Source organism: Hippocampus guttulatus, chromosome 12, assembly GCF_054856545.1.
Source record: "Hippocampus guttulatus isolate MCC_2025c chromosome 12, RoL_Hgut_1.0, whole genome shotgun sequence".
NCBI classification, from domain to species: domain Eukaryota; kingdom Metazoa; phylum Chordata; class Actinopteri; order Syngnathiformes; family Syngnathidae; genus Hippocampus; species Hippocampus guttulatus.
The window spans coordinates 6,561,683-6,580,434 of record NC_141272.1 but is presented as its reverse complement, the minus strand read 5'-3'; the positions used below and the strand labels follow the sequence as shown (position 1 = coordinate 6,580,434).

Here is an 18,752-nt window from a genome sequence, read left to right as displayed (position 1 = left end):
AATGTCTACAAAAAGAGAGCTCTTTGTCTTCCAATTTGAATATAAACTATGGTCTCAGATTCCAGACACGTCTCTATTCTCCATCTAGCAAAGGTGGGCATTCCGTTAGACTGACGGAAGGTCTGTCAGTCCGTCATCAGTCCATCACTGGTTCTGTCAATATTTCAGGTCACCCTTGTCGGCGACAGCCAAGCAGCGTCGAGAACGTAATTTCCACATCACACAGAGGTGCCACAATGCTGTTTGGGTGTCACCAAGAACGCGGACAACTGAAATACTGACGACAGCTCATTGACAGACTCACGGGACTGATAATGCCCACCTCTGCCATCTACTGTGTATATTACCCATGTGTTACCTGCAAACATTGTTCTCCGCCTCCTCCAGGCCAAAGTGACCGTCAAACTCCAGGTGTATCCGACTTCCCGGTGGCGACACCAAGGTCCATGACAACAGCAGATTGCGTGGATACGAGTTGGGGAAACGTGGGCTATGGATGACTCCCCCTGGTGGTGTAACTGTGATGTTGTCCTCCTTTCGGTACACATCTGGTGGGGTGAGACATTTGTCGTCTGTTAGCTGATATAAGCACTCAATCATGTCAAAACAGGTACCGGTAAGTTCTTTTTTATTCAAGAATTGTAGTGTAATATGAACGGTAAAAACAATGCGCTTGTGTTCCCTTTGCTAATTTCCTTTCACAACAAAGCCAAAAAAACAAGACTGCAAGAGGAGAAAAAAAAACTGAAATCTGAACATACAAATAAATTCAAGTATGTAGGGCTAAACAAACTGAAGAATAAGGTGTCACCTTTGCGAGACTGCTGACAGGAAAGAAATCTACCTGAATATTGCATGTAAAGTTTGAGTAGCAAATGAAGCATTTATAAGTTCAGGAAGCATGTAAATTCAAGAATGTTATGTGTAGTTAACATCAAAGTGGCTCACCATTACAAAAAATATATATATACAGGTATATATATATATATATATATATATATATACATACAATATTATGATTAAAACGATAACATTTCCTAAATTATTTTTTTAAAAACGGTAACATTTCCTAAATTATTTTTTTATTTCATAGTTATTTGTATGTAGTGTTACTAAAAAATAGCTATTCGTAGGGCAAGGACATATATTTCATAACTTATAGTTTAGTCTAAAGGAATGCTGCACACATCAGTGTAAGCCAGGCAATGTTAAAAATTAAAAAGGTCGTGTTAAAAATGAAAGTTAAAAAAAATTACACACATTTGACCATGGTGTGTTGATTAAAGCACGGTTGTCAGTCTTTGGCTCTCGAATTGATGAAATGAAAACAATATTGTTCACCGCTGCTACTTTGAGCTGACATATTTATGTTAAGTTTATTGCTCTCGGTGCCAAAAGCACTTTACTTTTTCACAAATGAGGGATGAATCGATATAATATGGCTGTGTAAGCACATTAATATCCTTAATAAATTAGGAATACCTGATGCACACACACACACACACACACACACACAAACACACACAGACAAGCACAGTGTGAAGGTCAAGCAGCATGCTGAAGTGGGCTGACAGGGCAGTTTCCCCCACCTCCAGCCCCGAGTTGTGTGGATTTTGTTCGAGGGAGCTGAATGTATAATGAAGACAGCACACAAGTGTACACCTCAGAATGATGGCAATGAAGCTTTTGGTCCCCTTCTGCCCAATCACTTCTGTGCCCTTCATATTCCTCTTGTTTTCTTTGCTTCACTGTTAACTTATTGATCTCAATACGTTGATGCTCGTACCTGCATTTGCTCATGCTTTTCACGTGGTAGAGCAAAAGTCTACTGTTGTTAATTTACTTACAAAAATGCTTGAGTTGTCAGGAACTTGAAAGTTATTGAAGGACACAGCCGTGTGTGTGCGTGTGTACGTGTGTGTGTGTGTGTGTTTGTGTGTGTGTGTAAGGTTGTCTGTTAATGTGGTGTCGGGGCACTTTCATTTTCACTCTTGACTGCTGCACTGCAGGTTGCCGTAGACAACTGGCAGGCTGAAGTGGACATAAATACAGCAGTGGAAAGCACAATGTTTGTCTATTCCCTTCCTCACAGCACTCACTACCTTCCCAGTTCACATATATACGTATAAAATGCAACTCCAACACAAACGTCTTTGTTTTGCTCTGTTCTCTCTTTGGCCTCTGTGGATGGTTGTTCATCTCTGTGTTCCCTGCAATTGGCTGGCAACCGGTTCAGGGTGTACCCCGCCTACTGCCCGAAGACAGCTGGGATAAGCTCCAGCACATCAGAAAATGGATGGGTGGATGGTATCAGTTGTATTATCACCATTCATTTGCTTGTCCATGCCTTGTCCTCCACTGCTCGGTTGTTTATTCATCTGTGTTTTGCTGTGTTATGTAAAACATCTCCAATTAGCTCTGTACCTCGTAAGTGATGCCATCCGTGGTGCGATACTGTAGAAGGATGTGCTTCGTGAGTTTGTGCAAATCTGCTCATCACTCTACAATGTATACTGCATATGATGTGTTTGCACGAGACTGTGTTTTCCTGCAAAAGTGCAGTTGCTGATGCACAATGCTATGCTTGCACCCACAGACATTTTCCACCCAGAAAATGATTAAGTTACCAAAGCCTTTCCCATCAGCCTGAATCATAGCTCAAGGCCTATGTGTGTGTGCATTGATCGTCGGAGCCTGTGGTGGCTGCACTGTTTTGCCACTCTCTCATGACAAATCATCTTTAAATATTCTCTCTTCCTTCTCAGTCACGCGTACACGAGCATGGAGGCATGAAAAAGAAACACACACGCGCCCTTGGGATGAACACAGGCATGCCATAGGTGTCATCTCTGGTCACCGTCAGCTCCCACCTAATATTTGTCCTGATTCCTCTGTGTTAAGAGGAAACGGATGAAGAGATGTTGGGTTCCTCCAAGTTCTTCTCCCTATTTGATTTGTCTCATCCTTTATATTTGAAAATTTCTTGACACAGGATTCTTGCAAAACCCCGCAGTGAAACCTCGATCAAATTCTAATGTCAATAGTTTATTCTGCTATGATTACTGTCTTTTTCTCAATGAAGTAGCGTTACTATGTACGTAACACTGACCAATCCCACTTCAAGTCTGTGTAGGGCTCCTCCTACAGCCGCACACCTGTTGGACTTCATGTCATTCGTAGGTTTTCTGTTTAAAGGACTCCCGGCCCGACCACTCGGTGTCGGGTCATTGTTGCTGTTGCTGTTTCTGTTGCCGTCACTGCTTCTGTTGGTTTGTGTTGATCACGTCATAGTTTTTGCTTATGCCATGGGTTTTGTTGCTACTTTGAATTCTTGTTGTTTGACGGACTTTGCTTGTTTTGTATTTGGTTTTCTCAGTGTCCGATTAATACATTTTGTCAAGCTCACCCTGTTTCTCCCTCCTGCCTGCTTTTTGGGGTCCTCCACCACCCCCGCTTCGTGACAAATATGTAATATGAGAAAGGTGTGCGTTGATCTTGGAGCCGGGAATGAGTGTGTGTGTGTGTGTGTGTGTGTGTCTGTCTGTCTGTTCCCCTAGAGGCAGACAAAGGGATGTCCTGTGACACAGACACAGGAGGTTAGATAAACAGCAGCAGATCAAAACACACTGTTGACTCAGGACACTCACAGACAGATTTACTGAAGCCCTTGTCCTTTTTTTTTTTTTTTTTTTGCCTGGTCAGATGAGGCAATGAGGTCCCAAGCAAAAAGGAGGAAGGAATTCATGGATGATTTTGTCAAATGTAAATCGCTACGATGTAAACAGGTATTCCAGTCAAACACAAATGTAAATCCTGCTACTAATATTCCAGGAGTTATGACAGTTCCTACATTCAAGGACATGAGGATGAATAAGTTGGCAAATAATGAATGAGTGTGAAATGAATTGATTTGTGCAGCACCTTAACAATGCATGATTACATGGCGGAAGAAGGCACGCTTACCGTAATTACTGCCATACTTGTTTTTCATTATTTGGGACTACAGGTAGTGTCAAAGTACATGATGCTGTCTTTTGTGCGGACAGTACAGGTTTGATTTCCAGCCAGCGCCCCAGTCGCCAACCCGGCTACTGCCGGCTGCAACTTTATTTTTATTTTTATTTATTTAGGTGGGGTTTTTTTTGGGGGGGGGCAGGGGGGGTTGTAGGGTGATAGTGCTCCAGATAATAATTGCTGCAAATGGTTCCATAAAGTACATTAGAGACTTGTGTCAGGATAGTTCTCAGAGATCGAGACCAAGAAAAAGGTTTGGCACCAATTAGGAAGAGTACAAATCTCAAAGGCATTTCCGAGTTACGCCAGCTAGTAATGTTTTAAGTAATAGCATAAGAGATGATTTGTGATCAACTTGAACCACAGCCAAAGGACATATTGTGCAAGCAAGATCAATACAGTCTCATAAACTGCTGAACTATGCTTGCTAACTGGCAAAGTGCCTCTGAAGGCTTCCCCTGGCACTGTCCAGGACCAGGATGACAAACAATCTGCCATCTTTTACAATCAGATGATAAGCAAACACGCTGACTGAAAGACACAAGACAGAACTGACCCAACGACAGACAGGCAGGATACAAAAACGGAGGAATGAGAAATCTGACCTGTCTGAGTTGGAGGAAAATCAGATGGAGGAATGAAACGGGCTGGGTGATTGAGTGAGAAGAGGAAGGGTGGAGGTGTGAAGAGGAGAGAAGTGCTCAGTGAAAAAAAAAAATGTTAAAGACATGCACTGTATACTGTACTGCTGAGTAACAAAGTGTGCAAATACTCACGAGAGCTCAAACCATTAGATACGCCACACCAAAGAACATGTCTGAGACTCATAAATAAGCAAAGATACAATCTGCTGCCTGAGCATGCGTGTGTGTCTGTGAAGCTGTGTCACTCCTTGTCTTTTGTTTTTCTTCATTTCAATATCAGAAGGGAGAGGAGAGACGTTACTGAAAAGCGGTGACTCTCAATGCATTTAAATGATTCAGGAGCATTTTTATCTGCTCCTCATATCTTCGCAAGTGAGTCTCAATGGTCCCTTGAATAGCATTAGCATTCACTTTGCTTCTACAACAGCCTCTTTGGCAACGTTGACCCCCGAAATTGTTGGCAGGCTAATTAGCATTGTATGAATAATCTGTTAAAGGGCACATCATCAATTTGATGAGTAATATGTACAACAATTTATTCAAGGTACCGATAATCAAAAACCTAAATCCTATAATCTTAAAGGTTGCCCTTCTTCCTCCCGTTTTTGTCTCAATCTATCTATCTATTGCAAATTTCCCCAGTGTGGGACAAATAAAGGTTATCTTATCTTATATATATATACTATATATATATATATATATATATATATATATATCCATCCATCCATTTTCCGATCCGCTTATTCTCACAAGTGTCGCGGGAGGTGCTGGAGCCTATCCCGGCCATCTGAGGGCAGTAGGCAGGGGACATATATATGTGTGTGTGTGTGTACATGTGTGTGTGGTGTGGGAGTGTGTGCGGGTGTGTAAGCTACAGATGGAGTAGCACACATTTTTTGCTCGCCCTTTCTCTCTGAGGGCAACTTGAGTGATGTTTGCTGATGCACGTTTGCTCTGTGACTGAGCAGTTGCTTCTGTTTTGACAGAAGTCCCGCTCTGTGACTCACATCAGATCTGTGTGCGTGTGTGTCAGTGGTCTGACTGCCAGTATATGTATCTGACCTATCCACCACTGGGATCACTTATCTCACTGAAAGCTCACCAATAATACATCAACATCCACCGGCTTCTCCTCATCTTCAGTTCAAGTTCTGACTGTCAACTACTCATCATATTTCCCCCTCTTCCCCCTTTGACATCTCACAATCACACTTTTGCTGTCCTGGCACATCCCACCCCTCCGTCAGCCTGCAGACACTATGCATCCTCTTCTCGTGTCTGCACTTGCAACACTCCCATCCTCCCTACGCTGCTCACCAACTTCTGAGAGAGTTTACGATGAGCCCGAAAACCAAGAGAAAGGAGGCTAATGAAGACCAAAGGAGAGAGACAAATAGAGGGGGGAGACAGATGGAGAAATGCTGGGATACACAAGAGAGAAATGTGGGAAATATGTGGAGAAATGCTGACATTCAGAGAAGGGAAGATTTGAAAAAAAAATGATGGGGGGGGAAAGAAAGGCTCGCGTTCTTTGTGTCGGGGCACCATTGTCAAAACAACAAAGACGTAGCACTCACTGAGCATCAGAGGATTTGTCAAAGTCCCCCCTCTTGCACGCGCAACACACGCATAAGTACACAGAGTGTTTATCTCTTTCCTTCAGCGGGGACCAATCTCCTGGGGTGTGAGTGACTTCTGCTCTCATTTTTCTGCAGTGTCACTTCTGGCATTTGTCGTGTGTGTCACCCTCACTTAGCCCTGCTAGTCGAAACAAGAGAGCGCCATTCGAGTCTTTCTGCTCCATTCTTAGCCGCCAATAAAACCATTGGGTTCCATTGTGCTTCTTGAGAAACCTTTTCACCTGTACACATTTGACATTCACTTGGAGTTTCTTTGGGTGGAGGCAGGGCGGCCCGGTAGTCCAGTGGTTAGCACGTCGACTTCACAGTGCAGAGGTACTGGGTTCAATTCCAGCTCCGGCCTCCCTGTGTGGAGTTTGCATGTTCTCCCCGGGCCTGCGTGGGTTTTCTCCGGGTACTCCCACATTCCAAAAACATGCATGGCAGGCTGATTGAACTCTCTAAAATTGTCCCTAGGTGTGAATGTGAGCGTGGATGGTTGTTTGTCTCTGTGTGCCTTGCGATTGGCTGGCAACCGATTCAGGGTGTCCCCCGCCTACTGCCCGAAGACAGCTGGGATAGGCTCCAGCACCCCCCGCGACCCTAGTGAGGATTGAGCGGTTCGGAAAATGGATGGATGGATGGATGGGTGGAGGCACTAATGTGGAGCTCTTGTTGATAATGTGATTAACACAGAATTTAAAAAAAAGCCTTGTTATTGTATTATGTATGCACAAACTCTATTTGCTGCCATGTCAATGTTTTGTGCCAAGCACCAATATGTCCCTGTTTAAAACTTGATGTAAAATACATTTCCATCCCAAACGGGTACAATCAACTTTCCTGTTTAATTGCAACAACTTTTGCTCATTCTGTGTTTGATTAGCATAAATTAACCAAGATGAACATTGCCCTGAATCAGGGACCTCGGTTTCATTTTGCTTTTTAAAAATAAATAATTTTGAATGATGGAATATTTCCCAGAAAATGGCATTACATTTTTCAACAGGCATTAGATGATGTAGGTTCAGGTGGCGGGTGGATTCCAGACGTGGGGTGTGTTGCGATGTGTACATTCCTTTCGGTTAGATCATTTTCTCCAAATATTGCTCCTTATGGAGTGATATTGTCCACATTGTTGAAGTAGTGATAGTGAGCAGTCAACTGCTCACTGTTTTTTGTTTCCTAGCTGCCCGGAGTAGAACTTGTTCATGTTGTACACCTTGTTCAAAATGAAAAGCACTTTGAGATAGCATCATCTGTTTTTTTGCACTATATAAGGCCATGTTCAGACTGCCAGTCAAAATCCAATTGTTGGGCCCATCCCGATTGAAACTGGATGGCTCTTTTAGAGTGTGAACAGTCACCAAGCACATGAAATCCTATTATTGCGAGTCGGCTTTGAAACCGCATTCGAGAGGTAATTGCATATCTGATTTGGACAGGATGTGTCTCAGTCTGAATAGCTCCAAACAACAGTCGTTTTTGACGTCACTCTACATGAAGCAAGACCCAAAGCCCAAGAGCAGAGTGCGGCAAGTGAAGTACAGTGCCATAACTTGGATGTCCACAGAAAAATATGCAAAAAAATTCCGTCATGCAATTTTTTTTGATATATATATACACAGTACCTTCATTGGGGGACCTGCTTGGATATCACGGTGATATATTCCATGAATTTCACATCCCAGCATGCGCACATCAATTCTAGCTCTCTCACACTCTTTTCTGAAGTAGGATTGTGCAGATGAAGCGCTGCAAAATATTTGCCAGCTACTTCGAAGTACTTATGTCAAGTCAAAAGTATCCAACATGTTGATACATCACTTCGACTTCTCGGGAGTCGGGTCACCGGGGCAGCAGCTTTAGCAAGGAAGCCAGAACTTTCAACCTCCCCAGCCACTTCGTCTCGCTTTTTCGGGGGATTCCGAGGCATTCTCAAGACAACCACGAGACATCTCTTCAGCATGTCATTCAGGGATGTCAGGTCATCCCCAGTGCCTCCTCTCGGTGGACCATGCCCGGAACACTTCACTAGGAAGGTGACCACATCAAATGCACAAGTCATGTCATCTGGCTCATCTCGATGCAATGGCTCGATTCTGAGCCCCTCCCGGATGACCAAACTTCTCGCCCTATCTCTAAGGGAGAGCTCGGACACCCTACAGATGAAACTCATTTCAGTGTGACCAGGTGTGACCCGGTGACCGATGCATGTTGTGTGTTTGCTCAGAAAATAAACGCGTGAAAAAGTCAAGGTCTCCTGTCAATCATATCACAATAAAACACCAGGAGATATGAGCTCCCCAGCGACAAAAAAACGTTAGACTAGTTCCTCTTTGTTAACAGTCCTGCCGTTCATGTAATCTCTGAACGCGATTGCAAATCGCACTGATGCAAATTCAGCTTCTTATTTTATTGTGATGTATCAAGCAGTTTTCTTCTGCAATCACTTTGTTGAGGTATTATCGTCAAAATACCAGGATCTATGAGGCGACTCGCTTCTCTAAAAATGACATCATATCGCTTGCACTGTCAAATAAGGAAACAAAATTGGACTTAAACTGTCACTTTTTGTTCCTGTTTGTTGATGTAAACACAAAGCCGAGATTGTCTGCACCTGTCGAAATCAAGTCAATACATAAAACTTTGTCTACAGCTTAATAGCTCTCTGCTCAGCCTAAATAGCAGCCGAATGGCTTCACTGGGGATCCTTTTAATTTCGCCCTGCATTGCCCTCAGAGAACCTTGTTCCACCTTGCCGGAGGGCTATCAGTGTAATTAACACACCAGCTGCAACTACAGTGGCATTGTAATGAACCCGTTAGTTTGATGAAGTAAAACACTTTCAAGCTGTTCTGCCAGCTCCCCGTCGTTGGACACCTTATGGAAAAAAATCACATTGGCAATTCTTTTCTATTCGTAAGCTGTCCAGCTTTGACTCTGGAAGTGTTTTGGAATCATGTTGATGATTCACTGGATGATTTTTATTTTATTTATATAAATACGTTTGGTTTTTGTTTTTTTTAATCAGGGAGGATATGGTCAATGATAGTCGTGTGGCTCGCAAGGCTGACTTTTCTCCAGGAAGCATGGGATCAATTGGCTGATGATGTGATTGTGAGTCTGACTGACTGACATCCAATCACCCGCCCATGACCTTGAACAGTCACTGATTTGTTCCCTTTTGTAGCTTTTTGATGCACGGACCCACTTTTTCAAACTCCCAGCGAGTTTGAAGAGAAAAAGTTTCTCTCGTCATCATGTGAAAAATGATTTCTCTTTGCCGTCCAACCATCCCTCTTTTCTCCTGTTTCCATACCATTATGTCTTTCATAATCTGGCTTGATCACCTTCCCTCATTCTCTCGCTCTTTCCTTGCAGCCTTTATCTTCTTTTTCCACGTCCAATTTAGCCGCTCCACTCTGTCTTCTGCATCTAATCTCAGTCAGGCACCTCAGAGACTCTTCTCCGAAATAAATAAATGTCTCTTACTGCTTCAGCTTTCCCCATCATCTTCCCTCAGCATCAACAAGGAGATTACATGTTTCAAGGCTGATAAACACAATTAAGTGTGCATCAATACCACATTTGGGGAATACGAATGATGATGTACCATTCTCTGCTGTTTCTGACCTTATCAATTGTCACGTTGATCAAAACGTTACTCCAATGGAGGTCTGTTGAAATGTCTCACACCCTGCAGCATGTTGGCATTCCTTAATCATATTAGTCATATGTAAAGCATTTTCCTGTACATTTCCATTGAACTGTTTTCCTCTGTGAATCCTGCCTTGCTCGAATGAAACAAAATGTGTGAAGCATTTGATCAACCAGTGATCAGCCGGTTTTCTGAAATAGTTCTTGGCAAGCCAGGAAGCTGAGGAGTAGGAAGAGTGCACAATAATTCCTAATGGAAAGGAATAATGGAAATGCATGAAAATATGTTTGCCATGATGACAATTTAGGCCAGACGGTGGTCAGCACATCTGCCTCACAGTGCAGAGGTGCAGGGTTCGATTCCGGCACGTGTGTACCCCGCCTACTCCCCGATGACAGCTGAGAGAGGCTCCAGCACGCCCGCGACCCTCGTGAGGATAAGCGGGTTAGAAAATGGATGGATGATGACAACTTGTTCAACCTTTTTGCATGTCAAGAACTATGCATTGGACTCATGCCTAAATGTTGTGAAGGGGTGAAACAATTCAACGGAGATCCCGTTCCAATACATTTTGATCTAAAATAATGCCGTAAAATAGCACAGATGTTCCACAATCATTTGCATGCACATAGCAAAGCATTTGCAACACTTTCAAACAAATGACAAACTACTTTTTGGAGTGCACAAGTGACACGATGATATGAAGAGTGAACAAGCAGTTTTGAACATGTAAATTCTGAACTGAGAAATGTACCAAAGAGACGGAGAATAACTGTCAACGCAGCTTGTGACACAAGGCATTTTCGTGACATGCTGTCTCCCTCTGTACATTGGAAGCAAAATGAAACCTAACCTCCCGAAAGAAGACCATAGAGTGCGCTGGATTTAAACAAGTAGGCATACGGCCATGCCATGTTTCCTCTGTGATGTAACTACAAAATAAAGAAGGCAAAAAATACATACAAGACTGTTTCTTGAGAAGACCACAACTTACAAAATGAAATTGTGACATGACAACCGGAGCAGCGTTTTATAAAACTCTCTTTTTACTTGACGTACCGCATCGCCGCGGCATTGTGAAGGGAGCACGGCTGGCTTGGCCAGCATGCAACGGAGCACTGAGCAGACCATGACTTGCACACAGCTAAAAGTGATGACATCTAAATTCATTTTCAAGGTACCCTATCTCCACATGACCTGTCTCCTACCAGGAGCGTACGCTGTTATGTCAGGCTGGTGAAGTGGTAGTGGCAATGTTGTATCTGTCATCCCGAAATCTAATACAGTACTAGCTAAGAGAAAAGTGATACATGAAACGCATGTCAGTAGGTATGATTGGAACAACACAAGTTTGTAGGACATAATCAGGCAAGGGGGGGAAAAAAATGACAGTAGTATCTATCCAAACCAGTTAAGGGGCGGACACTCTGGTTTTAAAAATCGGTTCAGACCTGTCTGGTTGGAGATTTTATTATGATGACAGGGAATTTGACCAAATAATTACATTTTGATTCATTTTGAATTGCGAACAAATCAGAGATTAACCAGCAGCCCCCATTTCCCTGTAACAATCGTTTTCAACTGTCTGGAAGTAAGCATGCACTGCAGTTGTACTACCTGTAAAGACCATTTCCACGTCAACGGGCTTCAAAAGGCGCAAACGGATTTCATGTTTGAGTATATTTTGGAGAATTCACTGCTACTTAAAGTAATTTTGAGTGACGAGATGAGGGAGTAAACTTTGGAGGCAGGCGACTGCAGACTTTTAATCCGTGACTCTTTAGCAATGGCTCATCATCCCTTTTCATCAGGTCCTCCGATCAGAAGTCGGTGGGTGAGAGAGGGAGGGGGTACCTCACCTTTTATACTGTGTCCATTTGGCTTGCTCTGAGTTTGCTTTTTTTTTATGCTGACAGGACAGAAAAGTGAGGGGACAACTCCTGTGGCTCCTTTAACTTGGCATATCTCTTCTTAAACACCTTTCCCCTCCAAATTCTTGTAATCCCTCTTTACCCTTTCACTGTGCTACTTTTACCCATTACCTCCACCTGACAGCAGAAGGAGTATTAACCGCCAACTTCCACTTCTGGCCTTTCAAGACCTCATCACGGGCTGGGCTCAGTCTTGTTGCGCACAAACATGCACACACCCTCCAGTCAGACCGTTCAAAAGGTTACCACCCTATTTCCTTTTTGCAGGGGAGGGGAAAAAAAATGATCTAAGGTGCGGCTGCTTTGGCTTGCGTTATTTGTGTGTGTGTGTGAGTGTCTGCGTGGGTGTTTATTCGGGGGATTCCTTAGAAGGGAGATCCGGTAATTGTGTTTGCTTGTGAGTGTGTCCATTTGGGAGGGTGTTAAGTAGTTCAATGTCCAGTGTCTTGTGACTCACCAATTCCAATAATCTTAATGACACTCCTCCCCGCATCCTCACCATTGCATTTCATGTTTTGACATGTGGAAACGGTTTGCAGCCGCATTTGAAACAATGACGAATTTTGATGTAAACACATCATGGCTGTGTAAAAATCTCCCTCATACCATCGAGACATTACGCCATGGACAATTCATGACAAAAACCAGACGTCCTGATAACATTTGTCATGGACCTTGAGGTGAGATCATGACATTGACTCAAAGGGCAAGAATTCATGTTCAAATCGACATTCTCTCACTCTGAGCCATTGGAAAACACTGCTGTAATATTGTTAGTGACACACAAAATGAAGAGGAGATTTGCCAAAATGGCAAAACAAGAGCAGAGGTGCAAAACTGATCCTCACATAGAGATAGTTTTGCCAAATGCAAATGTCAATGATGTGTTGTAATGCTTAAATGCCCTTGCTCAATCATATTTTCAGATTTTGTTGGAAATGTGAGTGGTGTGTCTGACTGCCTGTCTGTCCTGTCCTTCTGTGTGCAAGTGTGCATGATCAAAGCTCTCAGAAGTAGTCAGGGACCATGGGAGCACACTCTCTGATATCATGCCAAGGAAGTATGACAGCACACATGCTGCAACTGTGTTTGCACGTGTGGATGGAACACATAAGCATCTCACTTTTGCACTTTGGAGTGAGCAGTATAATTAAGTACTGTGTTCGAATTCAATTAGGCTTTTGTCTATTTTGAAGTGAATATTAATTCACTCGTGGTATATTTATGTATATTACTTATGTGAGAGTCAAACTATACAAAGAACCGTATGATCCGGTGTTGCCATGTATTGCCATACAACTGCAAACTACAACAACAGCAATAAAAATACAGTTCGATTACCGTATTTTCTGCACTAAAAGGCGCACCTAAAAGCCTTCCATTTTCTTAAAAGCTCACAGCGCCTTAAAATCCGATGCGCCTTGTGTATGGTCATTACGGTAATTTGACTACCCCAAAATGGCTTCTTGCTAGAGACATGCTTACAACACAGAGTTCAAACTTAAGGGGATCGGTTACGTAGTTGAAAACGGAAATAGAGCTGCGGCAAGAGAGTTCAACGTTAATGAGTCAACGTTATAACTTGCTGTTGGTTAAGTGAACTGTGTTGCCGCTTTATTAAATAGGTTTTACTGACATCTGATCAGTGTACTGTAGTGTAGTGTTCTGTTGGTGTTTCCTTGAGCGTAGCGCCATCTAGTGGATGCATTGTAGATTGCGTCTTATAAAGCGGTGCGTCCAACATATGACAAAATAGGCCATTCATTGAAGATGCGCCTAATAATCCAATGCGCATTTTAGTGTGGAAAATACGGTCGTGTCTCTCTGGGAGAGACAATTAAAATTGAGCATTGATTTATTTGATACAGCTCTTGAATTGGCTCTAAATCAACTGTTTGGTTCATCATTACCATGTGATTTTGGCCTACTCTAGTGTAAGTCTAATGACCGGGGATCAACGAAAATGATGTTAAAATGACCTCTGTCCAGACTTGTTTTTCCTACAGCCATATAACGTACTAATTTATCCCATTAAGGTGTTAGCCGTTCCTTCTCATGACCATCGTGAAGATCAGTCTGCTACTCCAGAGCTTAAGTTAAGGAAGACGTGCATGTGGGCGCTACTGTTTTCCTCCCGTGACGGAGCACAGTGTCGTCCTCATACTATCTGTGGAGGCAGCTTCGTTATTTATTTCCATACGACATGCACACAGCTACATTTCCTTTCGACCCGAGCTAGTGCTCTTTCACTCTCCTCCTTGGCCCTTAAAGGAGACACACATGCTTACTATGCAACAAAAGCCACCCCTCTGGTAGAACAACACTCCAACGGGTGCATTTGTTATTTTGTAGCAAGTTAAAGCCTTTGGCTGATACTCAAGGTCAGCACCAGTGTGTCCTCCCCAAGACACAATTTTAATTGATGACATAACTTCAGCCCAGGCTCGTTTCTGTGTTCACCTCTTATTAAGTTTATTATGCCCATGACCCTGCGGTCTCCTGTCCTTATTTGGGCATGGCATTGGTCATTAGGATCAGTGAGCGCATACTTGCAGTTTACGAGGAAATGAATTTATGAACAAAGGGGAAAATAGTGCTGCACTTTAGGAACATGTCACGAATCCTTCGCAGATCTTTCTTTGTTTATTTTCTTTGTGCAGATTCCTTTGGGCTATCCAGGAGCCTTGTGCATGCATGTCTGTGACATTGTTTGCCACCTTATAAGCGCTCAGAGAGATGACAGGCAAAAGCTGAAAGAGATGGAAGAAGATGGTATGATAAAGAAAGAAATGAGAATGGGGAAGATTAAAGGAAGAGGATCTGGAGAGATGGAATGATATGCAGTCAAGTGCAGATTGATAAGAGCGCCGAGAGAGGAAAGCTGATAAGAAAGACGGCAGAATAGCAGAAATCAGAAAACAATAACTGGACCCTTTATGAAACATATACAATATTGGAAAAGAGGATTTGGTATTCAAAGTCACTCTCTCACCACCTCATGATTCAATGACGATTTTGAGGACGAGCATTCATGCACCTTGAATCAATGCATCATTTTCCTCAAAAAATCTTTTTACTTACTGTGTGACGAGTTTCTACATTCAAAACAGCTTCTGTAATGGCCATTTAAATCAATTTCATTGTTTAAAAAAATGTGTGCTGTGACGTAACATCAAGACATGTGACCTTCATCAAAGCCACGGCCACAGACAGACCGAACTCGGGAAAAATAATTGTCATATGGTTGATCTGGTTTGGATTTTGCAACACACTGTTTAGTTGGTGGCCTTAATTATGTATTCAGCGTAGTAGCAAGAGGAACTTCAAGGTGGGGCCGTGTGCAAAAATGTTACCCCCCCCCCAAAAAAAAAACTCTCACTAAAGTCGAGCTCAATCACCAATCTAATAAGCATAAGGTACCGTAAAAACATTTTTGTTGCAACTAGCAAAGCTACAAAGTACGATAAAGTCTACAGTGTAGCCTGGCTCAAGAAAATATCGAAAAGATGAATAATAATTTTCAAAAAAAAATCACAGTAGGATTAAAAAAATGCCACTGTTTAAATTGGAAAAAAATGAAAACCTTACTGATTTATTTGCTTACTTGCTCGCTTACTGGAATATAACCGAGCACTTAAAATTACACATCTGAACAAAATTCACTGCAGGCGTCCACTTGGACTCGTATGACGTTGACTTGACTGTATCTGAAGACAAAAACAAATGACTCTTTTACAGCATCATCACAGGGACTTCCCAACTCATGGAGCAGTTTGCATGATGTCACATACATGCCACAAGACTTTTCTTTCTTCTTTTATTCAGCTCCTATTTAATACTGTACCTTCCAAAATTTAAGACGACTGTAGACAAAACAAAAAGAAAAAAAAAGAAAGAAAAAAACATGCCCCATAAATGTGATAGTCTGCTTAACATAAGAGTGCATTAAAAAGTAGGAGAGGCTGATTATATATATATATACTGTATATATGTGTGTCTGTAACTCCTCACCGAACCTCACGCATGGTACGCAAGTAATTTTCTCCTCACCGTTTTACTTTCATATTAATCAAACCTTGAGGGGACACGCCAAAAAGGTGGTGTGATTTCTAGCTGATATATTGCATTGTTTCAGTCATAGTACGCTACGTGCAGCGTGTCAAGTAAAGTGCACAGCACAATCTTTACATTGTTTACATTTTTGGAGAGCATTAGTCTTTCGGCTGCCGTTTACCCCCTTGTGAGAAATGCCATTATGCAGAAAAGTCAATTAGAAAATGTGAAAATCCACAGCTCTTGGGCCTTTTCCTAATGCATGACTAAGCATAGAGCACTGAGTGCAGAGGCCATCCAAATGTTTCCATATTTCTTCATAAACACACCGGAGTACGAGGTTGAACAGGCCTCGGGGCTGTGGTTCAGGTACGAATTTAAAACAGAGGTATTTTCATGTTTCTCTGCCCAAAGCAACCCTGCAGCCGTCTATGTGTCTCTCTGTGTAGTTAATAAAGAATACTGTAGCCTGAGGATGACATAAAAAATAAGCCTGGCGTGCACCTGCTGGAACTCAGCAAGGGAAGACTTAAGCGACGGTGACAGTGATTTTTTTTTGGGGGGGGGGGGGTAACATATGTCCCCTTGACCTAATATTCACTCAGTATGTGTGTCGATCACACTTTCTTCTAATTCCCTATTTACATTAAATCTCATAATTATTCATTCAATCTAACAATTGGATGGATTGATGGCGTTTTGTGGGCATTTGACAGAATTTCCTCGATGGTTCATGAATCAAGTAATTTTTATGAATTCTTTCTTTATTTAGTGAACAGAATGATGCTGCCTGGAATTCTGCACTGATGTACTGGTCAATTTACCTGCCGATGTCACCTTGTACTTCCTCAAGACAGCAACATAGCTGCATGAGACTGAATCAACCGTGTCTCTGATGGCTGGAGCCACATGGAGCACACCAATCCTTTTTTTTTTTAACTGCATTAAGTCACAACACAACTAACAATTATCCCAATTGTTAGAATTGCTATGAAGCACTGATTGTTATTCCTGACTGACAGATGGCTACAAACGTCTGCCATCCTTAAAAGCTAATTGTCATTCGCCAGACCGCAACAGCAACAGGAAATAACAAATACTTCATGATCAAAGATGCAAAGCTACTGAGAACAATGAATAAAAAGTCTGCCTGGTGGCAACTTCAGCAAACAGTGCGGTAGGCATGGAAAGTCATTTGAGCATTTTTTTGACATGATATCGAGCTTAAGGTCCATGTACTCATATGTTCTTTGTGCTCATGAGTAAGACAATTCAGTGCACTGGTAGTAAGTGTCTTTACTTCTGGTACCATTTTGGCCTACGATTATTATGCAATTACACATTGCTGGTAACTTACTGTACTGCTATGGTAACACTACTAGGCCCAACTAGTAGGCTGCGAGTGTCATGCACTAGTAGCCTCATTGATCTTATTATTATCACCAAAATGCCCACTAGTAATTTTGTCTCACTAGTAACATACAGTTGTCCTATGAGAATGCAGAGTCAACCTGTAGTGCACAGGTGTCAAACTCAAGGCCCGGAGGCCAGATCTGGCCCACTACATCATTTTATGTGGCCCACGAAGGCAAATCAAAATATCAACTTCCATGATGCCTGCTAAAATCTTGACCAAAATACTAAAATTCTCACATGTAATAAATCAGAGACATATTGTAAGCATTTTCTTATGAGCAAACCTCATTACAGTAACTTAAACAAAAGTTGAATAAACCGTTATTATTGACTTTTTTATATAGTTTCAGTCATAACGGCCTCCAACGGAACGGTAACTAAAACGTGGCCCATGACAATAATGAGTTTGACCCCCCTGCTGTAGTGGAAGGCAGTACTGGAGAAAATAAAACGTTTACACAGTCATTCTCCTAATCTAGTGCAAAGTAGTCATTGTGCTGGTGCAGTGCAGTGAATTATCTTACTAGTGAGGACAAATAGCATGCGTGTAGGCTAAATGGACCCTCATCATTGACATGAGGGTGTCATTTTAATTCTCAAATGGCTTTCCATAGGTCAGCATGTTTTGTGTCGGTTACGACCCAGTAGCAAAAAAGAAAAAGAAAAGAATGAAAGTGTGTTCTTACCATCTCTTCTGATGTTTCCCCTTATGACATTGACCATGGAAACATGAGCTCTCACCGCTGCTCCTGCGCTCAGGAAAAATAAAAGCGCCACACACATGTGGAAAGCTCCTGGCTCACTCATGCCGACAATAAAGTTCGAAAAAAAATAGACGATTTAACTGCCCCAATCGCCACACTTCACGGTTACCGAGAACTACTCGCTCCAAGCATATCAAGACAAAGTTTCCATCCACTTGTTGACGCGTGACGCGCGCACGAAAACGCTCATAGACACACACGGGTTATGTCCTGATCCAAAAACTCCTCGGATGATTGAAGAACACTCGGACTAAATGCAGGCTGAGTATAATAAGCTTCCCGTCATGGTCACACGTGCGAGCGGAGGCGCCGGACGTCTTATCACGCCTAAAGCGGTGAATTCGGTCCAGAAATATCCTGCATAGTTGATAGCGCCTTTGGAGCTGCTGTCTTTTCGTCTGCACGCAACCGGCGCGTCAAACTTGAAGTCAACTTCACTGAGAAGGGTCGCGCGCACATTCACACTCCGACGCCGATTGCGTGGCATTGTATTGTTGAGGGTCTGCGACGGGATGTGCTGCTGGATCGGGAGTCCTTGACACTGAGGAATGACTTAATTAAGTGACTATTTCGATATCTGTACCGTGATTCACGCAGGAGTGAGTAAAAAAAAATTAATAAAATAAGGTTGCAATTGTTATTCAGAGAAG

General features: G+C 42.5%; 1 protein-coding gene across 1 annotated transcript in view; it reads right to left on the bottom strand.

The window, feature by feature from the left end:
* The window catches only part of pdgfd (platelet derived growth factor d), a 35,318-nt gene extending 16,797 nt beyond the window's left edge, over positions 1-18,521 (bottom strand). The window contains exons 1-2 of the mRNA XM_086126343.1: positions 18,025-18,521; positions 359-548 (exon numbers count right to left, since the gene is read on the bottom strand). Coding sequence (XP_085982469.1) covers positions 359-548; positions 18,025-18,145 — 311 coding nt within the window. The 5' untranslated portion in view covers positions 18,146-18,521. The remainder of the gene's footprint in view (positions 1-358; positions 549-18,024) is intronic.
* Between the last annotated feature and the right edge of the window lie 231 nt (positions 18,522-18,752).